Raw genomic sequence first — 26,014 nt, forward strand, 5'->3', positions numbered from 1 at the left:
AAATAGTAGGTTCGGGGGTAGCCACTACAAGGGGAGGAAAAGGTAGGGGATCATGAGGTGAGGAAAAAAGTGAAGAGCGAGAAGAACTCCTCCTAACTCTCTCTCTCTCTAACTTGGTTGAATACTTAAGAAATCGGACAAAATCAAGTTCCGAAAGTCCGGCGCATTCCTCACATCGATCTTCCAACTGACAGGGTCTTTCCCTACAGTCAGAACAAGCGGTGTGAGGATCTACCGAGGCCTTCGGAATACGCCTATTACAAGACCTACATCGTCTATGGGGTGGGGCTTGTGAAATGTCAGACATCTTGAATCAAAGAGTTAGCCAAGTGGGGATTCCAAATCAAGCAAAAAGATCGTTAACCATTAATCAGAACTAAATAATAGCTATCTAAGCTAATATAGAAGTTTTCCAGTAAAGCGACAGCCGAAATCTGAGAGAAATACTTCACCAAAAGCCGTGAAAATACTCCAAGATCATAAGCGTATCCCAGAACGTCTTGCCGGAAGCACGACAGAGGAAAAATTGAGGAGGTGTCAACAAGAAGTACTGTAGTACCTGGCCACAGGTGGTGCTGGTGAGTACACCCCCTTCTAGTATTGTGATAGCTGGCGTATCCCTCCCGTAGAATTCTGTCGGGCAACGGAGTTGACAGCTACATGATTATCGGGTAAGTTTAATATTGAAAATTATATGTATCGCAAGTGACATTAACTATAATGCATTGCATACAGTACTGTATGTTAAAGCAATATGTATTTTTTTTTAGTTATGCAAGCTTAAGTCCTTTAAAATAGTTTAGGCAATGTCTAAACAGAAACACAACAAGAAATGGCTGGTAGGAGATCAACTCATCCTCCCTTTTGCCAGGAGGATGGAGAGATTGCTTCTTGACATTAAAAGAGACCAAACCAGTGCTCAATCATCCAGGTAAATGATAAAGAGGGGACAACCAAATTCCTTGATCACTTGGCCAGTGCTGAGAACGATTGGCTATACAGACGGCATGGGTGATTAGCTCCGTCCAGGGCAGTCCCTTAGATCAGTACAGCTGTACTAGACCCAGGCCCCGACATTTTGCCCCACATGTGATCAGGCCCCGCTGGGAAAATCTTCTCTCTAAAAGAGGAGAGATCACTTGAAGTCCTATGGAACTTCACAAATTGGCCTTCCTGGAATTTAACTTTCTTTTTCTGGGAAGAATCATCCAAATCTTAATGGGGTGAGGAGGATAGCTTTACACGACAGCATATCCTTACCTCATTTGCCTGAGAATTGATGATTGATCCAGCAGAACCGATCACCTGATAATGGTGCAAATAGCAAGCACCACTGCACCAATCCCCCCTAGCTGACCAACCCCGAAAGTACCGTTTATTTACAAAACTCCATCATGGCTCAAAGGTACAGTGGTAGCTAGTAGCTTCAGTGCACAATCACTAACCAACTCCTGAGATACTGGTTGGTGTATGAGCTCTGCTGGCTACAATCAGGAATGGCACGAGGAGTAGCGTAAACAATACCTAGCTTGGTCTACCTTAGAGTGCTAAAGATCAGTCAGAGATAGGACCTTTCACCTCCAACTGAATAATCAGTGGTGCTGTCACACCAAGCTCTTGGTCGCTAACCGACCCGGAAGGTATCAGTTGATGCATTAGCTCTGTATTAGTTTGAGGAGCTAGAGTGAATGAGATACCCATTAACACTTTAGTACTACTAAGAGTAATGATAAGCACACTGGTTTTGAGGAGCCAGAAGTACCCCTTACTTAAATAAATTTAGAACATATATTTAGGGGACTTGAAATTCTTCTATATATTGTTTACAGTACCAAGTTCCATGTTGCCAAATGCAACTGGAATCTGAAATAGTAGAACAGGTTTACTCAGGTACTTTATTCTCTTCTTGACTAGAGTTTCTCGACTAAGTGCTATTATTCAAGTGATGATTCGAGTTATTCTAAGGTTCTCCCTTTTCGGTTGTGGAAATTGCATGGTATTTTAGTAGGTTTTTATCTTTCTCCATCATATACACACCTCCAATGTATGTGTTGGAATCAGCATAAAGACTAGCAGGTAAGTTTCATTTAAATAAATGGATTTTTTTAAAATCTATTATTTAAATACTTAAAGGTAGTCACTGAATTCCCTCCCTCCTCCCCAGTTCTAGTTATGTTTAGAGAATTTTTAGATATTGTATAGTACTGCATAATGTACAGATCTATGACGTATCAGATTATATGACGATTCTTCCTATGGAGTGGCTAGTTGTGTGTTCACCCAGGGACACCACCTATCAGGTCAACTGGCATTCACAAGGGAGAGGGAAATGGGAGGGGGGGAAAAAAATTTGTTGTTAAAGGTAAGCACAGTAAACTAATAGCTTTGATGGATAAAGCATAATGACTGCCAGGTAAGTTTGATTTAAATAATATGAATAAAGTTAAAAATCTTTACTGAAGCTACAGCCATCATACAATTTCTACATGATGTACACGAACAAAAATGCTTAAACAAGTTCAAACTATAATACTGAACATAAAAGAGTAATTGAGAGCCAACAAAAAAGGACCCTTGAAAATTATCAAAATCAAAATATCAACCAGTACATAGTACTGTACTAACCATATTTCTGCTACTCATTAATTCATCAATGGTCTTCTTTCTTGGAATGAGGAGACTACTACGGCCCTTTTGTAAGAGTTTGATCAACTGTCCTAACACATTTAAAACTTCACTACTGGTCCTGGAAGTAAAAAAAAATCACATATTAAAAGAAATTTGTATTTTTCCTAACTAAACAAATCTTGACCATTAATAGGATTACAATTTCAGTGAATATGGAAAATAACCATTAAAACTTTTAGCGAGGTGTCAGTAGTAGTTGGTGGGTAAACCCTGCCCACCCTACATGCCATTGAGCTCCCACTTTGACCTTAAACCTAGGACTTGCAGGGTGGTTGAGGTGGCAAGTGTCCCTTGTTTGTTCGCTCATTTGTTTTAGATTCCCTTGCCTTATGCAAGACACGGGCTCTGGCATTGGCAGCCTGTAACAAATGCCATAAAAAGGAATCAAGTTTATATATCAATGAAAAATACCAATTTGTATATTTGTTATTTGTTTGTATACGAACACAAAAAATCCTCCTTTGATATGCTTCTCCTTAGGAGGAAGAAAGTCCCCATAACCAAACTGGTTGGCTTACTTTCCCTGGATATGTCAACCTCTTAATGACCTGGCCATGATGTGGCAGGTCTTAGGGTAGGTCACAACCAAGGAACTGGTAGACGGTCATGGAAGAACCTATATCCGTATGGAGAATATGTTTTCTGAATATATGATCATATATGAGAAATGAGTTTGCATACATTTAGTCCATCTTCCCTCATGTCTGGGATGATGGAAGATATATTTCGAAACAAAACTTGCCTAAAGGTTAAGAAAAATTTCTCGATCATGCAGCTTAGCTGCATCTGGCATCCAATCCAGCACATGGAATGACTGCTGCACCCCAAGGAAGGGTTAAGAAGAGGTAAAAAGGGACAGTGATCTTACCTCTCCTTTAGACTTACATCGTGATGGCCATCTTGGACAAGATGTTTCTTGTCCCATAATGGAGTTAGGTTTGTTGTTACATGATCTGTTGACCGACTACCACTGGACCAGTGGGTATACTCGCTTAGGTAGTGGGCAGCGAAGGTCATCTGCCATTACCTGTCTTAAAGACTTGCACCACTGACAGATTCCTCCTGGGAGCTAGGGTAGATACAATATCTCTAAAACGCTTGAATCAAAGATGGGACTTCAGTTTCCTCACTTACAAGATGGGCACACCTGATTGTCCCAAGAAGTCAGAAAGAAATAGTGTTTTTAGATCTCTTCTCTTTTTCCTTCCTATGATGTTAGGAAGTGTTGTATAATAGTGGCCTCAAAAATTAGAAAGATAGGCTATCCTGATCCATGCAAGGCACTTCCTATAGAGAAGAGATGAATAAGAACTCAAAGTTGTGAACGGCTGGGTTCTGGGTCCTGGGTCCCGGTCATGAGCTCTTGAAACAAAGTGAGGGAGACTTTTATCCTTTAGAATGACTTGTTACATTGAAAAAGCAATAGATCACCTGCTCGTTTTGCCGAGTGTCTCATGTAGAACAAATAACGTAAAATAAATAAAGTAAATGCGCAGGAAGTAGGGCGGATAGTGCCGACCTATGACTTTGTCTCTCTGGTCCATGAGTTTTGTGGGAAGCAGTTCAAGCCAGTTTCATTACTGCTGGGTATGTGATGACCCAAGCACACATGTACTGAATCTGTTTCCATGTCAAAAGATACACCGGGGAGAGGGGACGCAGAGTGAGAACCACTTTGGTGCGGTTACATCACCTGCCACTGCTACCCTTAGGCGAGACAAGCCCTCAAACCCCCCCAGCAATGTAGGGGAAATAAGAACGCCCAGATTATATGAGTCAAAGGCCAGTTATGTTCGAGTCCTACTCGTGAGTGGACAACCCTCACTAGGCCCACCTGCCATGGTAAGCCTACCTCAACTATGGCGGACGTCCATACGCCATAAGACATCCAATAGTTTTTTTAGTTGTTATAATATAAATCAGGTGTCCGCTCTCCCCGTGTGTAATTGTTTTATTAGTTAAAAGTTAATTCCATTGTATTTGACAAATGAAATCATTTAAAAGCCAGCGAGAAACTTATAATTCTTCTGTTATGTAATCTCAAGATTTAAAGTTCTATTTCACTCGCTTTGAAGAAGATTTATGCTCATTTTTGTTGTGAAAATTAACTTAGACAATAAATCCTCTTATGATGTAACAATTTTCTAATTCACCGCCTCCAATCATGTATTATTATATAATTACCCACGCTATGTGACACAAGGCTAAGACTAGTAGAAGACACTTTTGAAACTCAGAGACCTATCTGAAGCTCTTCTAGCAAGTTCTGAGGACTCAAGGGACATTCCATTACACTGCTTGAGATCTCAAGGAGGTTAAGACTGTACAAAGCTTCTCATGAGTCTTGACAATTTCCACTAAGAGGCAAGGTCTAATCTCTAAACCATAGTCCAAGAACTTGGTTCAAAGCCGAGTGATACCATTCATCGACAAGACTAAGGAGTTTCCCCAACCAAAGAAGATGAGTAAAACAGCTGATCTAGATACCATTTGGCATGTGGCTGCTTGGGAGTGATAAGGGTCATCCTGAGACTCGACATTATCAAACGTCTATTGAGCAATTGGCAAAACATGTAAATGCATCCAGATATTTCTAGGGATGTGGGAAGGGTCCTCTAACGCTGGCAATGGGTTTGGGGCTGGAGAGCAGAATACTAAGTTTCTTGTTCAACTGAATAGATAGTGGTTCAATTGATGGTGAATCATAAAAAGTGAGAAGTCCTTCTGTGGCAGCTACAAAGGATGTACAGATCATTCATGACCTTACACTATGTCCCTGACAACTGAGCGTGTCTACTCAAAAGTTCCTCCTGTCTGGATGAACCTCACTGACCGCTCTGCTGGGTTGTCGACTTTCCAAGAGTACAGCTGCTTTTCTAACTTGTTAAAGGTCTGTGAAAAGCTTCCTCCCTTGCTAAGACTGTAAGCCATGAACAGTTGTGTTGCTGCTCATCAACTGTAACGAGTGCTCTATAACACACTGTTGGAAAGTTTGCAATACTGACAATGCTGCATGCATTTCTAACAGATTGGTATGTAAGTGTTTCTTTTATGGGCCATATTCCTGAGATAAACTGAGTCCTCATGTGCACCCCATTCCTCCTTGGATACTTCTGTGAACACCAAAACTCTGGAAGTGAGGAACTTTTCTGATCGAGATTTTCTCACTCAGTCATCAGAGTACATTGTTCTGTAATCCTATTTCACTGGAACCAGATGGAAATGGGATCACTCATTGCTAACTAGAGATACTTCAAATATGACTAGAATGATTGCTGGTGGAGACCCCAATCAGGAACTAGCTTCTACGCCGATGAAAGACTTTGCCACTTTCGACCTAGAAGTTCTTGTTTGTGCTGGAAAGATTGCACTGCTGCCATGATTCTGCTGCTATGATCATCAGATGGGAAGACTCTCACTGATGCCGTGACTATCGGTATTCCCAAAAACTGCATTCTGTTGTTGGGTGTTCGATTGAACCTTTTCCAATTTCCATAAACTGTTGATAGTGGTAAAAGGAAAGAATTCTGTCTTTAACCAGAAGAAAATACTCCCTGGAGGAAAACAAAATCTTTCAATCACCGAGATATCTCCATGGAGAAATCCTATTCCAGTGTGCTCGAGTAGAGACCAGTGTCAACACTGGGAGGGGTAAACAGTCCAAAGCACAGAGCTTTGAACTGGTGCAATACTTACCTGAGGAGGGAGAACAGAAGCTTCCTGTAGGACCAAAGGATTGGTATCCAAAGTCCACAGGAATGGGGTTTCAGGAACAAACCTGTTCAACAGGTAGAATCAATGACCATTCACCATTCTCCAGCTCCCACTGCCCACTCACTTCTCCATCAGGAAGAGTCAACTTGAGGAGCCCAGAGAACCATCTCAGATGACTCCGAGTGCATTCTTTGTTCATTGCCTTCAACTCTGTTATTAGCAATAGGGTTTTGGTGATATCGGACGTAGATCTGGAACCTACTGCTCTTCCTGGCACAGTATGTAGCCCCCTCATGTATGCCAGGAAAGATTGATTGGTGACACACTAACTCCAGCTGATCAGTAATCCTTCAACCACAATTGTCTTCTTCAGAATAGAAGTAACAGCATTCACAGGTAATGACAAGGGCACTGAATTTAGTACAAAACCAAGAGTTGTGCGTTCCAATACTTCCTCCTGGTGTAGGATAGTTTTTTGCATGCACTCCCACTGCTACAAGACCAAGCACAGATAGCAGGAGCAATGCTGATACTTCTTCCCTGTGTGGAATAGTTTTGGCATGCACTGTCTAGGAAAAGGGGGAAAAAAGTGGTGCCCTTTATCCCAACCAAAATTTTGCATGCTTGGTCCTATACTGAACTAAGTACCGGTAGCATGCGTATGAGCACCTGTATTGTACTGCATACTGATACACCTCCCCTGGATGAGTTGATTCTTGGTACCGTACTGTTCCTCATGTGCACGCAGGGAGATATTGGTTGGAGTCCCTTTTATCAATTAGTCTTCTTGGACTTCCTCAATGATGTCTTCAACTGGTTCTTCCTCTAGAATCTAATGAAGATAAAGCAGAAGAGAAGGAGGAAATTATAGCTCACCATTTAAAGGGGGTTGTGCAGGCCAATGGCGGGTGATATTAAGAGGGGGAAGAGACAATAGGGGACTGCGTGCGTACAGATTGCCCGGGGCTTAGACTCATGGCCATAGCCCCTAAAGGGGGGGACTATTCGAAGAGACAGCATTTCCACGTGATATACCCTTAGCACCTTTCCAGGGTCGAGAGATGTTTGAATGAAGAAGAAAGGCGGTGACCATCCCTTACAACTTGGCGTTAACAAAAGCACCTTCCTGCAACGGAGCACAGAGATGTCTAAGGAATGCCAACTTCCTAAGCTTCACGTTGTTGTCGTAAGCTTTCTCACATCTACAGTTTATCAGTACACACTGCATTTCCTTCTCTTCTTCCTTTAATATCTTCGAACATAATAATTTTTCCGCACATTTGTTTAATCTAAAAGAAAAAGCAAAAAACTATAACAACATAATCATGAGGAAACACTGAAGTACTATACGGCAATTTCCAAAGTGGTAAGTCAGTGGTGGCTTGTTGGGCAGGCGGAATTTATCTTCCACCCGCCAGCTACTACTAAAAAGTTTTGACAGTCATTTTCCAGCTTAAAATCATACTCCTATTAAAGGATGACAGTTTGTATTCATATAAGAACAAATGTAAATTTATTCATAATCAATGGCATACAGTATAGTCATACAGGTAAAACGTATTGATTCACTTTCAGATTTGTAGCTTACATTGAATACAGTACTTAAGGTGTACAGTACAGTCAAAGCTGGTAAATAATCATCAAATACAGTACAGTATGCATATATGTTTTGATGCCATATGTAGCTAAATCTCATACAACTTTATCAGTCTGAGGGTGGGAAATTAATTTAGATCATAAATAATGCTAGAGGAATTTTCCAGTGCCTAGATGCTAGTAACTTTTTACCAATTGCATAAATACTATACAAGTCCCTTGAACTATGACTGGAGTCATAGTGACATTAAAAACTTATTAGTTTGTAAAAATGGTTCCATTAACATAAGCTATCAATGCAAGATTTTGTTTCATCATACAGTATATGAGAATTTGGTTCATAGAAATTCAGGCTCTTCTCAATGAATAATAAAACAACAGTGTAATGTACTGACATCAAACCCTTTTCATTTCCCTCAAGCTACAATTCATTATAGTACATCAGTGGCATATTAGAGCACCAAGCCTGAATTAGTATAGCATATTTGTACAGAAATACTCTAGTTTTGCTACACTATTGTCATTTCACTTTCAAATATCACTTCCCTAAAAAAGAATATGGATCCAATCATTTCCCCCATGAAAAATGTTATTTTTATAATAAAATAAATTTTTGAATATACTTACCCGGTGATTATATAAGCTGCAGCTCTGCTGCTCGACAGAAAAACTCTACGTTCAAAATCCGCCAGCGATCGCTATGCAGGTAGGGGGTGTACTTCAACAGCGCCATCTGTCGTGCAGGTACTCAGTACTCAATGTAAACACAGAACTCAATTTTCTCCTCGGTCCACTGGGTCTCTATTGGGGAGGAAGGGAGGGTCCGTTAATATATAATCACCGGGTAAGTATATTCAAAAATTTATTTTATTATAAAAATAACATTTTTCAATATTAAACTTAGCCGGTGATTATATAAGCTGATTCACACCCAGGGGGGTGGGTAGAGACCAGCATTAATTGTTTACATTATTATGAGATAAGGATTTTGTATTTCATTTTAGCAGTTATTCAAAATAACAAACATAAAATAAATAAGTACCTGGTAAGGATGTCGACTTGAACAATTACTCTGCCTTTTTAAGTACGTCTTCCTTACTGAGCCTCGCGATCCTCTTAGGATGCTGAGCGACTCCTAGGAGCTGAAGTATCAAGGGTTGCAACCCATACTACAGGACCTCATCAAAACCTCTATACTAGGCGCTTCTCAAGAAAAGAATTTGACCACCCGCCAAATCAACCAGGATGCGAAAGGCTTCTTAGCCTTCCGGACAACCCAAAAACAACAATAAAAAACATTTCAAGAGAAAGATTAAAAAAGGTTATGGAATTAGGGGAATGTAGTGGTTGAGCCCTCACCCACTACTGCACTCGCTGCTACGAATGGTCCCAGGGTGTAGCAGTTCTCGTAAAGAGACTGGACATCTTTAAGATAAAAAGACGCGAACACTGACTTGCTTCTCCAATAGGTTGCGTCCATTATACTCTGCAGAGATCTATTTTGTTTAAAGGCCACTGAAGTTGCGACAGCTCTAACTTCATGTGTCCTTACCTTCAGCAAAGCATGGTCTTCCTCATTCAGATGGGAATGAGCTTCTCGTATCAACAGTCTAATATAATAGGATACTGCATTCTTTGACATAGGCAAAGAAGGTTTCTTAATAGAACACCATAAAGCTTCTGACTGTCCTCGTAAAGGTTTAGTTCGTCTTAAATAGAACTTAAGAGCTCTAACAGGGCATAAGACTCTTTCTAGTTCATTTCCAACCATATTTGAAAGGCTTGGAATATCGAACGATTTCGGCCAAGGACGAGAAGGTAGCTCGTTTTTGGCTAGAAAACCAAGCTGTAAAGAACATGTAGCCGTTTCAGATGAAAATCCGATGTTCCTGCTGAAGGCGTGAATCTCACTGACTCTTTTAGCTGTGGCTAAGCAAACCAGGAAAAGAGTCTTTAAAGTGAGATCTTTAAAGGAGGCTGATTGTAGTGGCTCGAACCTTTCTGACATAAGGAATCTTAGTACCACGTCTAAATTCCAACCAGGTGTAGCCAAACGACGCTCCTTCGTGGTCTCAAAAGACTTAAGGAGGTCCTGTAGATCTTTGTTGTTGGAAAGATCTAAGCCTCTGTGACGGAAGACTGCTGCCAACATGCTTCTGTAACCTTTGATAGTGGGAGCTGAAAGAGATCTTTCTTTCCTCAGGTATAATAGGAAGTCAGCTATTTGGGTTACAGAGGTACTGGTCGAGGATACTGATACTGACTTGCACCAGTTTCGGAAGACTTCCCACTTCGACTGGTAGACTCTAAGAGTGGATGTCCTCCTTGCTCTAGCAATCGCCCTGGCTGCCTCCTTCGAAAAGCCTCTAGCTCTAGAGAGTCTTTCGATAGTCTGAAGGCAGTCAGACGAAGAGCGTGGAGGCCTGGGTGTACCTTCTTTACGTGTGGCTGACGTAGAAGGTCCACTCTTAGAGGAAGAGTTCTGGGAACGTCCACCAGCCATTGAAGTACCTCGGTGAACCATTCTCTCGCGGGCCAGAGGGGAGCAACTAACGTCAACCTTGTCCCTTCGTGAGAGGCGAACTTCTGCAGTACCTTGTTGACAATCTTGAACGGGGGGAATGCATAAAGGTCTAGATGGGACCAATCCAGTAGAAAGGCATCTATATGAACTGCTGCTGGGTCCGGGATTGGTGAGCAATATATTGGGAGCCTCTTGGTCATCGAGGTTGCGAAGAGATCTATGGTAGGTTGGCCCCATGTGGCCCATAGTCTCTTGCACACATCCTTGTGTAGGGTCCATTCTGTTGGAATGATTTGACCCCTCCGACTGAGGCAATCCGCCATGACATTCATGTTGCCTTGGATGAACCTCGTTACTAGAGAAAGGTTTAGATCTTTTGACCAGGTGAGGAGGTCCCTTGCGATCTCGTACAACGTCATAGAATGGGTCCCTCCTTGCTTGGAGATGTACGCCAAGGCCGTGGTGTTGTCCGAGTTCACCTCCACCACTTTGCCTTGAAGGAGGGACTTGAAGCTTTTCAAGGCCAGATGAACTGCCAGTAGCTCCTTGCAGTTGATATGTAACGTTCTTTGATTCGAGTTCCAAGTTCCCGAGCATTCCCGACCGTCTAATGTCGCACCCCAGCCCGTGTCCGATGCGTCCGAGAAGAGAACGTGGTTGGGGGTCTGAACAGCCAGGGGCAGACCCTCTCTGAGGTTGATACTGTCCTTCCACCAAGTCAGTGACGACTTCATCTTCTCGGAAATGGGGATCGAGACCGCTTCTAGCGTCTTGTCCTTTTTCCAGTAAACAGCTAGGTGAAATTGAAGGGGACGGAGGTGTAGTCTCCCTAACGAAACGAACTGTTCCAGGGATGAAAGCGTCCCTATCAGACTCATCCACTGTCTGACTGAACATCGTTCCTTCTTTAGCATGTTCTGGATGCATACCTGGGCTTGACTTGTTCTGGGGGCCGACGGAAAAGCCCGAAAAGCTTGACTGTGAATCTCCATCCCTAAATACACTATAGTTTGGGATGGGACCAGTTGGGACTTTTCCATATTGACCAGGAGACCCAATTCCTTGATCAGATCTAGAGTCCACTTTAGATTCTCCAGACAGCGACGACTGGAAGAAGCTCTTAGAAGCCAGTCGTCCAAATAGAGGGAGGCTCTGATATCCGCTAAATGCAGGAATTTGGCAATATTCCTCATCAGCCTCGTAAACACAAGAGGAGCTGTGCTTAGGCCAAAGCACAGGGCTTGAAATTGGTAGACAACCTTTTCGTAAACGAATCTCAGAAAAGGTTGGGATTCTGGGTGGATGGGGACGTGAAAGTATGCGTCCCTTAGGTCTAAAGAGACCATCCAGTCTTCCTTCCTGACCGCTGCTAGAACGGACTTTGAGGTCTCCATGGTGAACGTCTGCTTTGTGACAAAGACATTCAGCGCACTGACGTCTAGCACCGGCCTCCACCCTCCTGTCTTCTTTACCACTAAGAAGAGACGGTTGTAGAAGCCCGGGGATTGATGGTCCCGGACTTTGACTACCGCTCCCCTTTCTAGAAAGAGAGACACCTCCTGCTAGTCTCTTGTCTTCCTCTCTGTACCTGGGAGAGAGATCGATGGGAGACGTTGCTAGAGGGGGTTTGCGTACAAACGGGATCTTGTACCCTTCTCTGAGCAACTTCACAGATTGTGCATCTGCGCCCCTTTTCTCCCAGGTCTGCCAGAAGTTCTTGAGTCTGGCTCCCACTGCTGTCTGAAGAAGGTGGCAGTCAGACTCTGCCTTTAAAGGACTTGGTACCTTTCTTCTTCCCACGTCTCCCTTCGGCACGAGCACCTCCTCTGCTGGAGGCTCTGCCACGAAAGGGCGGAATGAATCTGGACGCTGGAGTGTCCATCCTGGGTCTAGACAAGGTAGGCAAAGGGGTGGCTTTGCGGGCAGAGGACGCAACCAGGTCATGGGTGTCTTTCTGAATCAAGGAGGCAGCAATCTCCTTTATCAAGTCCTCTGGGAAAAGGCACTTTGAGAGAGGAGCAAAAAGAAGTTCCGATCTCTGACACGGTGTTACTCCAGCTGACAGGAAAGAGCAAAGGTTTTCCCGTTTCTTGAGGACCCCGGATACGAACGAAGCCGCAAGCTCACTGGATCCGTCACGTATGGCCTTGTCCATGCAGGACATAATGAACAAGGAAGCTTCCTTGTCAGAAGGGGAGATCTTCCTGCTCAAAGCTCCCAGACATCAGTCCAAAAAGTTAAAGACCTCGAAGGCTCTAAACACTCCTTTCAACAGATGGTCTAAGTCTGAAGGAGACCAACATATCTTAGAGCGTCTCATGGCTAGCCTGCGGGGAGAGTCTACTAGACTTGAGAAGTCGCCCTGGGCAGAGGCAGGAACTCCCAAGCCGAGAACTTCTCCCGTGGCATACCAGACGCTCGATCTGGAAGAGAGTCTCGCAGGGGGAAACGTAAATGCTGTCTTCCCTAGGTACTTTTTGGACTGCATCCAATCTCCTAAAACTCGTAAAGCTCTCTTGGACGAGCGGGCGAGGACGAGTTTCATAAAGGCAGGCGCGGATGACTGCGTGCCTAAAGCAAACTCTGATGGAGGAGAGCGTGGAGCCGCAGACACAAACTGATCAGGATACATCTCTTTGAACAGAGCAAGAACTTTTCTAAAGTCCAAAGAGGGTTGCGTGGTCTTGGGTTCGTCGATGTCCGTATGTGGGTCGTCAATGTGTGCAGCGTCGTCATCATCAGAGAGTCCATTACTGAAAATTGAGGAGGAAGCGGCAAAGGAGTAGGAATCGGCTGGTCAGCTGAGTCCGGCAGCACGGGTGCACGCGTGACTGAACCGGACGCAACGTCATGGAACTGTTGCCCAGTCTGTGAACTGGCAACAACCATAGCAGCGCGGGGACGCAAAGCGTCTACTCCAGACTGTCTAGTCTGATGTGGGCGAGTAGAGGTAACCACACTGGGTTGCGGAGGTTGACGCACCGCGTCAAAACAAAACAACTTAGACTGTTGTTGTACCTCGCGAACGTCAACGGAAGGTTCCGTGCGTCGCTGAACGTCAACATGCGGCTGGCAGGGTACACTGGAACGCATGGGTGGCGGGACTCTCACAGCTGGAGTGCGGCAGAAGGTAGCCTCAGCGTCCACCGGACGCACAACCGTGGGTGGTTGTAGGCTAGAGGTTGGTGCAGCGTCAACCTTCTCCGCACGAAAGTCCTGCATCAACGACGTTAACTGTGACTGCATGGTCTGCAGCAAAGACCACTTAGGGTCTACAGGAGCAGGTGCGGCAACAGACGGTGTTAACGCCTGATGCGGTACCGCTTTGCCTCTCTTAGGAGGTGAGCAGTCGTTGGAAGACTGCAGCGAGTCCGAACTGACCCAGTGGCTACAACTGGGCCGTTGGACTTGTGCGGAAGGGACCGACTTGCGCTTAAGAGGCCGCGAGACCTTGGTCCATGGTTTCTTACGAGAAACCTCTTCCGCAGACGAGGAATAAATGGGCTCTCTCGTCTTCTTGTGGGTGGGGCGATCTTGGGTAGATACGCCCGAAACCACGGAGGGAACGTCTGTTCGCTGATTAAAGCCTCTCGAACCCTTTGGTCGTACGACATTGCTTCTCCCCTGGGCTTGGGAGCTTGCAAGAGGTCCCGGACTGGGAGGACGACAGGCACGAACAGACGAACCCTCAAGCGCAACACTATCCACAACACTATCCACAACACTACCACTCACTTTATCACTACCCACTGCAATCTTACACTTCAGCTCCTTGACGTCTGCCATGAGCTGGTTACGGTCACTAGCCAAGGACTCGACTCTCTCACCCAGAGCTTGTATGGCACGCATCATATCTGCCATCGAGGGTTCTTGAGTGCAAGAAGGGGGATCAGGAGCAACCACTACAGGGGAAGGAATAGGTTGTGGGGCATGAGGAGAGGAAAATTCAACGGAGCGAGATGAACTTCTCCTGACTCTATCTCTCTCTAGCCTACGTGTATATTTCTGGAATTCGATAAAATCGAATTCCGAAAGCCCAACGCATTCCTCACATCGATCTTCCAATTGACAGGTTTTATCCCGACAATTGGAACAAACGGTGTGAGGATCGATAGAGGCCTTCGGAAGACGCCTTGAACAGTCCCTAGCATTACACTTCCTGAATTTGGGGACTTGAGAAGGGTCAGCCATTTTGAATTAGTCAAAGGGGAATTCAAAAACTATCCAAAGTCATCAACAAATAATCCGATATCAACAAAAGAATGCAAGGATGTATTGAAGATAAAGCCTGCAAAGCGAAAGCTCAAAACTAGAAACGTGTACTTCACCAAAAAGTTGTGAAAACCAATCCAGTTAGCAACAGCGAATTTAGTAGGTCTTGCCGGTGGCACGACTGAGAGAAAATTGAGTTCTGTGTTTACATTGAGTACTGAGTACCTGCACGACAGATGGCGCTGTTGAAGTACACCCCCTACCTGCATAGCGATCGCTGGCGGATTTTGAACGTAGAGTTTTTCTGTCGAGCAGCAGAGCTGCAGCTTATATAATCACCGGCTAAGTTTAATATTGAAAAACTAACACATTAAATATGAGAAATACAGGTTTCTCACTATTCAATACATAATTGAATAAATGCAAACGTAAATAAAATAACAATACATTAAACTAGAAAAAATAAAAAGCAGGAATTTAAAAACCATAACTCAGTGCATGAATACCTGTAAACAGTAAAAGGAAAGTCAATGTTCAGTACTGTACTTAAGTACGACATTTTCTGATTAATCATTTCACGTAAGCACTAACTGCAAAACTATGGCATGTGTAATAAAGGCCTCAGAATATTCACATAATTACCTGAATGAATTATTGGCACCATGTCCTTGCAAAAATTGAATTGCAAGTTGCAAGAAATTTCCAGCATCCTGGATCTGTTGAATTCGCCAAGGTGCTTCTGGTGTGACACTTGTTCGATGTACTTGATTCTGGTGCTTTGCCACTTTCATATTTATATCCTAAAAACAATCATTTGTGATTTCAGATTATAAGAAGTTACAAAATTACAAAAAAAAAATGTATAATAACAGTACATTGTATTTACAAAATAATGTTTGTTGTACATATTGCAAAATATTGGAAGAAACTTTTGAGCTATATTTTAGCCCGCAATATTACATAACCTTAGCTACTACTTACAGCTTGACTAATTGTGTCCCCTGTGATAGTGACAACACATTTGACCTGATCCTGTGTGCTGTGAGCAGCTGTAGACATTATGAATTTCTCGTGTTTAACAGCGGCCTCATTACCGCACAAAGGTACTGGAAAATGTGTACAGCATTCCTGAAAGATTAAACAATGTATACATGAAGCATTAAGACCATCTATATAGCAACTGTGTTGAAATACAAAATGGTGCTTAACATGAAAGGATGACAATGCTTGTCTGAAACACCAAACTATGAGAAACCACAATTTTTAGAGTAATCTATATTTTTCCTTTAATATGAGAATTTATTCAAGCGCAGCTAAAACTCAGCAGTTGAAACTTATAACAAGGTGTTAGCAATAGCCGGTAGTTAGAACCCGGAGGAGGGAGAGGTCTGTCCCTTCTGCTGGTAAACTGAACAGTCACTTTGATTGCATCTGGGACTTTAAGGGGAAGGTGAAAGTGGAAAGTTAGTTAAAGGACTCAGGTTTGTATAGTTAATACAAATACAAATTATTTTCAAAGTTTATGATTTGTTCCTATATGAATACAAACTTTTGTCCTTCAATATGAGACTTATTTTTAGATGGTTGAAGTCCATATTACCAAACTGGCTGAATAAATCCCAGGATGACTAAGCTTGAACCTGATACGGTGCGGAGTGTAGCATCCTAGACACATAGGGAACCAGGCCCGAAAGTACCATTGGGTTTATGCCCCAGGCAACCAAGGCTATGGTACAAGGAAATTTCTCTTAGAATAATGAGTCTGTAAAGGCAAAACCAAATCAATGGGTTCACCTATACATAACCATCCTCCACCTCATAAAGAAGATGGTGGAATGAACACTTCTATTTTAACAGAAATAGAAATGCTGCTAGCTATCAGTAGTGTTTTACCTGTATCAACATACGTCCAGCTCTATGGGGTTCCTAATGCTATACTTTAAAGGATAGGAAGAAGAGAGGAAAGGGGCCAGAACTCTCCCTCTCATTATTATTATTATTATTATTACTGTACTTGCTAAGCTACAACCCTAGTTGGAAAACCAGGATTCTTATGTCCAGGGGCTCAAACAGGGAAAATATCCAAGTGAGGAAAGGAAACAAGGAAAAATTAAATATTTTAAAAACATTAACAACATTGAAATGTTATTTTCATTAGTAAAATAAATTTTTGAATATACTTACCCGATGATCATATAGCTGTCAGCTCTGCTGCCCGACAGAAAAACCTACGGGCGGAATACGCCAGCGATCGCTATACAGGTGGGGGTGTACATCAACAGCGCCATCTGTCAAGTAGGTACTCAAGTACTCGATGTCAACACAGAACCAATTTTCTCCTCTGTCCACTGGGTCTCTATTGGGGAGGACGGGTGGGTCCTTTAATTTATGATCATCGGGTAAGTATATTCAAAAATTTATTTTACTAATGAAAATAACATTTTTCAATATTAAACTTACCCGATGATCATATAGCTGATTCACACCCAGGGGGGTGGGTAGAGACCAGCATTACATGTTGACATTATTATGAGCTAAGTATTCCGTATTTCATTTTAGCAGTTATTCAAAATAACAAACATAAAATAAATAAGTACCTGGTAAGGAAGTCGACTTGAACAATTACTCTGCCTTTTTAAGTACGTCTTCCTTACTGAGCCTCGCGATCCTCATAGGATGCTGAGCGACTCCTAGGAGCTGAAGTATGAAGGGTTGCAACCCATACTAAAGGTCCTCATCAAAACCTCTAATCTAGGCACTTATCAAGAAATGACTTTGACCACCCGCCAAATCAAGTAGGATGCGAAAGGCTTCTTAGCCTTCCGGACAACCCAAAAACAAAAATAAAACATTTCAAGAGAAAGATTAAAAAGGTTATGGAATTAGGGAATTGTAGTGGTGGAGCCCTCACCACTACTGCACTCGTTGCTACGAATGGTCCCAGAGTGTAGCAGTTCTCGTAAAGAGACTGGACATTCTTAAGATAAAAGACGCGAACACTGATTTGCTTTTCCAATAGGTTGCGTCGAATATACTTTGCAGAGATCTATTTTGTTCAAAGGCCACGGAAGTTGCGACAGCTCTAACTTCGTGTGTCCTTACCTTCAGCAAAGCTTGGTCTTCCTCATTCAGATGGGAATGAGCTTCTCGTATTAACAGTCTGATAAAATAGGATAAAGCATTCCCTGACATAGGCAAAGATGGATTCTTAACTGAACACCATAAAGCTTCAGACGGGCCTCGTAAAGGTTTTTAAATAGAACTTAAGAGCTCTTACAGGACATAATACTCTTTCTAGTTCATTTCCAACCATACGATAAGTTTGGAATATCAAACGATATTGGTCAAGGCCGAGAAGGCAGCTCGTGTTTGGCTAGAAAACCAAGTTGTAGAACATGTAGCCGTTTCGGATGAGAATCCGATGTTCTTGCTGAAGGCATGAATCTCACTGACTCTTTTAGCTGTGGTTAAGCATATCAGGAAAAGAGTCTTAAAGGTGAGATCTTTCAGGGAGGCTGATTGAAGCGGTTCGATCCTGTCTGACATAAGGAATCTTAGTACCACGTCTAAATTCCAACCAGGTGTAACCAAACGACGCTCCTTCGTGGTCTCAAAAGACTTAAGGAGGTCCTGTAGATCTTTATTGTTGGAAAGATCTAAGCCTCTGTGACGGAAGACTGATGCCAACATGCTTCTGTAACCCTTGATAGTGGGAGCTGAAAGAGATCGTTCTTTCCTCAGAAATAAGAGAAAGTCAGCTATTTGAGTTACAGAGGTACTGGTCGAGGATACGGATACTGACTTGCACCAGTTTCGGAAGATTTCCCACTCCGATTGGTAGATTCTAAGGGTGGATGTTCTCCTTGCTCTAGCAAACGCTCTGGTTGCCTCCTTCGAAAAGCCTCTAGCTCTCGAGAGTCTTTCGATAGTCTGAAGGCAGTCAGACGAAGAGCGTGGAGGCCTTGGTGTACCTTCTTTACGCGTGGCTGACGTAGAAGGTCCACCCTTAGGGGAAGTGTTCTGGGAACGTCTACTAGCCATCGAAGTACCTCGGTGAGTCATTCTCTCGCGGGCCAGAGGGAAGCAACTAGCGTCAACCTTGTCCCTTCGTGAGAGGCGAACTTCTGCAGTACCTTGTTGACAATCTTGAACGGAGGGAATGCATATAGATCTAGATGTGACCAATCTAGTAGAAAGGCATCTATACGAACTACTGCTGGGTCCGGGATAGGTGAGCAAACTATTGGGAGCCTCTTGGTCATCGAGGTTGCGAAGAGATCTATGGTTGGCTGGCCCCAGGTGGCCCAAAGTCTCTTGCATACATCCTTGTGGAGGGTCCATTCTGTTGGAATTATTTGTCCCTTCCGACTGAGACAATCTGCTATGACATTCAAGTTGCCTTGGATGAACCTCGTTACTAGTGAAAAGTCTAGACCTGCTGACCAGGTGAGGAGGTCCCTTGCGATTTCGTACCATGTCAGAGAGTAGGTCCCTCCTTGCTTGGAGATGTACGTCAAAGCCGTGTGTTGTCCGAGTTCACCTCCATCACTTTGCCTTGAAGGAGAGACCTGAAGCTTTTCCAGGTCAGACGTACTGCCAGTAGCTTCTTGCAGTTGAAATGCATTGTCCTTTGACTCGAGTTCCATAATCCCGAGCATTCCCTACCGTCTAATGTCGCACCCCAGCCTACGTCCGATGCGTCCGAGAAGAGAACGTGGGTGGGAGTCTGAACAGTCAGGGGAAGACCCTCTCTTAGGTTGATATTGTCCTTTCACCAAGTCAGACAAGACTTTATCTTTCCGGAAACCGGGATCGAGACCGCTTCTAGCGTCTTGTCCTTTTTCCAGTGAAAAGCTAGATGGTATAGAAGAGGACGGAGGTGTAGTCTTCCTAGTGACACAAATTGAACCACGGATGACAGTGTCCTTACCAGACTCATCCACAGCCTGACAGGGCAGCGTTCCTTCTTCAGCATCTTCTGGATGGATAGCAGGGCTGGGGGTTGATCGTCTTGTTCAGCAACGTCCTCATCAGAGGGTTCCTCATCCGAAACTGATGAGGAAACGGCAACGGAGTGGGCAACGTCTGACTCGCTGAATCCGGTCGCACTGGTGGATGCGTGACGGAGCCGGACGCAATATCATGGTACTGCTGCACAGTCTGTGAACTGTCAACCATGGGGACGCGAGGAAGTACAGCGTCAACCCGAAACTGTCTAGACTGTCTGGGTTGTGCAGTCAACACCCTACCGGGTTGCTGAGGTTGACGCACTGCGTCACAACAAGTCACCTCTGCTGATTGTTGAACGTCTTCCTAGTGACACACTGAACGTCAACAACCACCTCCGAGCGTCGCTTAACGTCAACGTGCGACTGGCAACCCACACTGGGTCGCATCGGTGGAGGAACCACCTCAACTGGCGGACGCGAGTAGGATACCTCAGCGTCAACAGGGCGCACAACCAACCGGTAGGAAGGTTGTTGGCCAGAAGGTTCTTCTCCGTATTAAGTCCTCTATCAAGGACACAAGCTTGGACTGCATGTCTTGCAGCAAAGCCCATTAGGGTCTACGGGAGCAGGTGTGGCAACAGACGGGGTTAGCGACTGAAGCGGAACCATTTACATCCCCGGAAGCCTTGTTATGTGTGATATAATTACAAGATCCGGACGAAGATCCTTAAAAAATCATCATGATTTAATTAAAGTCCATAGGAGGCTAAGCAGCTTAAGGCTCCTCTCCAAATGACAGAGTCCTCAAAGGAATATCAGTAGGAGGGAGAACAGCACTTTCTCATCTACAGGAACCTTGTCCGAGAAAAGCTAGGTTATCTCAGTGAGGGCCTCACTGGTGCATTAGCAGCAGACCAGAAGGCAACGTTAAGTAACTGCTTGACAGTCTGTGAACTGTCAAAAACTGAACTGTCAACCACAACAGGTGCGTGAGGACATACAGCACTGGTGCATTAGCAGCAGACCAGAAGGCAACGTTAAGCAACTGCTTGACAGTCTGTGAACTGTCAAAAAACTGAACTGTCAACCACAACAGGTGCGTGAGGACATACAGCACTGGTGCAAAGTAGCAGACCAGAAGGCAACGTCATGTAACTGCTTGACAGTCTGTGAGCTGGCAACAACCAAAGCTGTGTGGGGAAGCCTCAACTCCTGACTGACTAGTCTGCTGCGGGCGAGTGGCGGTAACCACAGTGGGTTGCGGAGGCTGACGCACCGTGTCAAAACACGGCAGCCTAACACCACCCTCCTGTTGTTGTGGTAGCTCACGCACGGCAACGGAGTGCTCCGTGCGTCTGTGGGAGTCAGCATGCGTCTGGCAGGGTCGACTGCGCATGGGTGGAGGAGCTCTCACAGCCGGAGTGTGGGAGCAGGCAGCCTCAGCGTCTGCTGGGCGCACAACCGTGGCAGGTTGTAGGCTAACGGGTGCAGCGTCAACCTTCTCCGCAGCCGGAGTGTGGGAGCAGGCAGCCTCAGCGTGAGCTGGGCGCACAACCGTGGCAGGTTGTAGGCTAACGAGAGCAGTGTCAACCTTCTCCGCACGAAACTCCTGCATAACCGCAGCTAACTGAGTCTGCATAGACTGCAGTAAAGACCACTTAGGGTCTACAAAAGCAGCAACAGACGGAGCTACTGTCCGTTGTGACTGAGGGTCTAAAACAGCGGGTGCGGCAACAGACGGAGTTACTGCCTGTTGCGGTACCGCTTTACCTCTCTTAGGAGGTGTGCAGTCATCGGAAGACTGCAGCGAGTCCGAACTGACCCAGTGGCTACACCTGGGCCGTTGGACTTGCGCGGAAGGGACCGACTTGCACTTAATAAGCTGCGAGACCTTGGTCCAAGGTTTCTTACGAGAAACCTCTTCCGCAGACGAGAAGTAAATGGGCTCTCTCGTCTTTGTGTGGGTGGGGCGATCTTGGTAGATACGCCCGAAACCACGGAGGGAAAACGTCTGTTCGTTGATCAAGGCCTGAAGAACCCATAAGTCGTTCGACATTACTTCTCTCCTGGGCTTGGGAGCTTGCAAGAGGTCCCGGACTAGGTGAACGAGAGGCACGAACAGACGAACCCTCGGACGCAACACTGTAACACTTTGCGCATATCACTTTATCACTTTGATTTTCTGTTTTGCACTTATTTCACTGAAATAGAAACTTTTACTGATTTCTACCTGAAACACGCAATCCTACCCTTCATTAAAAGGTAGTAATTGCGAAAACAGTCGTATAATGCAACAGAAAACATATATAAAGATAAAGAATTCAGTGGCTGGGAAAGAGACTAAACACTAAGGGCAAATAAACTACGTTTACAATCTCTCACCGCACATAGCCTGGGAACAAGAATAAAACCCTAGAAACGTTTTACCTTCTTCCCCTACAGCGACTAGGGAGGAGAGTAAAACGAGAACAACGTTACCCCCTTGAACGAAACGTTTTTTCTCCTCTCTCTCCCTCCGTCTCTATATCTCTCTTTCTCTCTAGATTTCGCACCTGAGAGAAGAGCCTAATTATATATCGTCAAAACATGTTATTTGCTAAAGGAAAAAACTGAAAGGTTTTCCAAATAAAAAGTTCCTTGAATTTAGAATTTAAACCATTTAAGCTAAGAAAGAATGAACGAAACGCTAGAATCGGTTTACTCTTACTGCAAAGTGAAACCGTGATACACTCTCTCTCTATCGTAACGATAGAGCGCATGTTGAACGTCCTGAACGTCAACAACTGCGTAGACTAAAAAACTAAACGTTAGTTCATCTTTGAAAACAGTACGAGACTATCAAAGAAATTCTTTCATAAAACATTAAATTTAAAAAGTTTTAAATTCTTTAAAGGTTAAATACGATATAACGGGCTCAACGTTGATTAACTTCGGTTCCAAGTTAGGACCGCCTATATCAGGAAAGGTCGCATATAAACAAAACATAAAAATTTATTTTTATATGTTTATAATAAAAGGAAAGTTAATCGAAGAGGCCTAATAAAGGCGGAGAGATATAAAATATATAGATCTATAACGTGTTAAGCAAAATTACTAAAAACCTAAACACACTTCCGTCTAAGGGAAGGGTCGGCCATTTAAAAGTGAAAGAGAGTCCATACTCTCTTTGTCACCATAATTAAATCTATCCAAAACGAGTTCAAGTTTTGAAATGAAGATAAAACCCCTGCATAGCGAAAGCTCAAAACTGGAATAGTGTACTTCACCAAATAGTTGTGAAAACAAATCCAGTTAGTAACAGCGTATTTAGTAGGTCTTGCCAGTGGCACGACAGAGAGAAAATTGGTTCTGTGTTGACATCGAGTACTTGAGTACCTACTTGACAGATGGCGCTGTTGATGTACACCCCCACCTGTATAGCGATCGCTGGTGTATTCCGCCCGTAGGTTTTTCTGTCGGGCAGCAGAGCTGACAGCTATATGATCATCGGGTAAGTTTAATATTGAAAAATAGATATTTCCTATATAACTATAAAAACTTTAACAAAACAAGAGGAAGAGAAATATGATAGAATAGTGTGCCCGAGTGCACCCTCAAGCAAGAGAACTTTAACCCAAGACAGCAGACAACTATGGTACAGAGGTTATGGCACTACCCAAGACTAGAGAACAATGGTTTGCTTTTGGAGTGTCCTCCTCCTAGAAGAGCTGCTTACCATAGCTAAAGAGTTTCTTCTACCCTTGCCAAGAGGAAAGTAGCCACTGAACAATTACCTTGCAGTAGTTAACCCCTTGGGTGAAAAAGAATTGTTTAGTAATCTCACTGTTTTCAGACGTATGAGGACAGAGGAGAATCTGTAAAGATAAGGCCACACTATGTGTATGCATAGGCAAAGGGAAAATGAACTGTATTCAGAGAAGGATCCCATAACTCTCAAGCAGTAGTATCTCAACAGATGGCTGGTGTGCTGCCCAACCTACTACCTATAGGATTATGCTGTAACCGTCATCTTAGACATGATACTTTTAGTCCTGTAAAGGAGTTAAGGTTAGTACATGACTTGCTGACCGGAAATCACAAGTCCTAGTGAATATGTATTCAGAGGATTATGAATGGCTTCCAGAAAAAAATGCGCAGTAAAGGTTGTCCGACGCTTCATTAATCCACCGTCTAAATTTGAGTAAGAGATTTTTCTTGAAGGCTAGATTAGCACCAACTCCTCACATTTGATTGATGTGCACCCTAGCTCGGTCTCATGTACGAGGGGAACTAGGGTGTAATGTTAAATTGATAGTCTCCTACACCAAAATGGAGATTGTGTTCTTGGTGACTTTTTCATTCTACTGATGCTTATGGATAGGTTCTGTGACCTAGGTTTGGCAGTTTGGGTTCTCTTAAGGTAACGTAGCACCCTTACGGGATACTAAAATAACTCATTCAGATCATTAGTTACTTCACTAACTGAAGAAACTGCAAATGACAAAGTTCCAGTTTTGTTAAAGCTAGGAACAAAAGACAAAAAAGATGTTTCCAGTGCTCAGAGTGAGAGAACAAATACAAGGCTGTGTAATTTGCTTACTATTTGAAGCCAAAGCAAGGAGAAAAATTATTTTTAAGGTAACGCTAGTTTCGACGGTTTATATGGAGCCCTCTTTAAGGACTACAATACCTTAGTCACATCCCAGACTGAAGGTTGAATCTTAGTAAGGGGGGTAGGTCCGTTGTATACTTCTAATGAGCATGGTTAATTCCCACGAGGTGGAAATATAAACTCCCCTCAGTCTCAAAACCTGGCTCAAGGCTAAAAGATACCCTTTTACTGCTGAGACAATGGGGTGGTTTTCCCCTTTGTTGGTACGCAAGAAGATCTATTACAAGAGGAATAGAGGCTCTAAGGGGGAATGTAATCCTTCCAAGGATGCAACCACAGAAGATAGCCCACTTTGCTTGGTACATATCAGAGGGGGGTTTTCCTGAGGTATCAGGTTATGTCTTGAGCTGTCTAGCGCAAACAGCCTCTCTCTCAGAAGAGTTGCTGGATAACCTCCACCCATAAAGTGAGAGACTTCACCAAGCTGTGGGACCCCTACAGGTAGGGCTGATGAAGAAGGCTGGGAGTTCTCTCGGAGACTCTGTTAGTAGAAGCAGCAGGTCTGGGTACCATTCTGTTTGAGGCCTTATCAAAGCTAATAGACTCCACTTTAGATCAAGGGATTATAACAATTTATCACCTTAAAGAAGGCAAAAAGGCATAGATATCAAGGATATGCCAGGGGTACTGCATACTGGTAATTTCTTGTTGAGGTTTGTGGCAAATATGTCTATTGTCGGGGAACCCAACAAAGTCATGAGCCTTGTCACTACTTGGGGATGTAAAGACCACCCTGAATCAACTAACTGAGACTGGCGACTCAAACCGTTCACTATAATGTTCCTTTTGCCGGGAATGAACCGGGCTAAGAGGAATATTGTATTGCGGCTGCCCAGATGTGTGCTGATACAGCAAGCTAGCAAAGATGCTAGATATAGCTAGCTGGCAAAGATGCTCTGATATTGCATTGTGCTGCCTTCTTTGTTGACATATACCACTACGGTTGCATTGACATTCATCAGTGAAACCAAGTGGCAAGTCAGCAACAGCTGAAAATGTTGTAAGGCTAGACAGACTGCCTTCAACTACAGACTATTGATGTGAAGAGACTTGTCCTCTAGTAACCACAGTCTTGACGTTAGAAGGTCCTTAAGATGGGCCCCTCGCCCTCTCTTTAGATCATCAGTAAACAATAGGAGATCAAGGGGGAGACACTCCAAGGGAGACCCCCATAGCAGATTCTCATCGTCTAGCCACCAGAGAAGATTGAATCTGGTGTCCAGCTCTGAGCTCAAGCAGAATCTGCTGCTTATGACCCGTGTCTTTCTAGACACTATTGCAGGTGGAGGCGACTGTGAGGAACAAGTTTTTCCAGCAAGGATTGGTAGCCTAGAAGCCAAAGCCATTGTTCTGCTAGCACTTGTCTTGTCCCCAACAAAGGAAGGGGTGAGCTGCTTTCTTTATGCCAGGTTACCTGCTACAGTGTTTATGTCTACGGCCAGGTATATCATTCTTTGCTTGGGTGAAGGTTTGGACTCATTCAGATTTGTAATGATCCCCATGTTTGTATTTGTCTGGGAAAGATTCTTATTTCTGACTCAACAGTTTTGATAAAATACAAAAGGCAATTTACTTAGTATTATACAAGAAAAATATAAAACTCCTAAAAATTATATTTTAATTATAAAATAGATTTTTTAATATACTTACCCGGTGAATATATAATAGCTGCTACTCAGC

General features: G+C 43.8%; 1 protein-coding gene across 1 annotated transcript in view; it reads right to left on the minus strand.

Annotated features, from left to right (window-relative positions):
* LOC137647260 (protein rogdi-like) overlaps positions 1-26,014 on the minus strand; it is a 65,228-nt gene that overhangs the window by 23,595 nt on the left and 15,619 nt on the right. Inside the window, exons 3-5 of the mRNA XM_068380652.1 lie at positions 15,716-15,862; positions 15,377-15,534; positions 2,626-2,746 (exon numbers count right to left, since the gene is read on the minus strand). Of these exons, the coding sequence (XP_068236753.1) occupies positions 2,626-2,746; positions 15,377-15,534; positions 15,716-15,862 (426 nt within the window). The remainder of the gene's footprint in view (positions 1-2,625; positions 2,747-15,376; positions 15,535-15,715; positions 15,863-26,014) is intronic.

The sequence above is a fragment of the Palaemon carinicauda genome, chromosome 9 (assembly GCF_036898095.1).
Source record: "Palaemon carinicauda isolate YSFRI2023 chromosome 9, ASM3689809v2, whole genome shotgun sequence".
Lineage (NCBI taxonomy): Eukaryota > Metazoa > Arthropoda > Malacostraca > Decapoda > Palaemonidae > Palaemon > Palaemon carinicauda.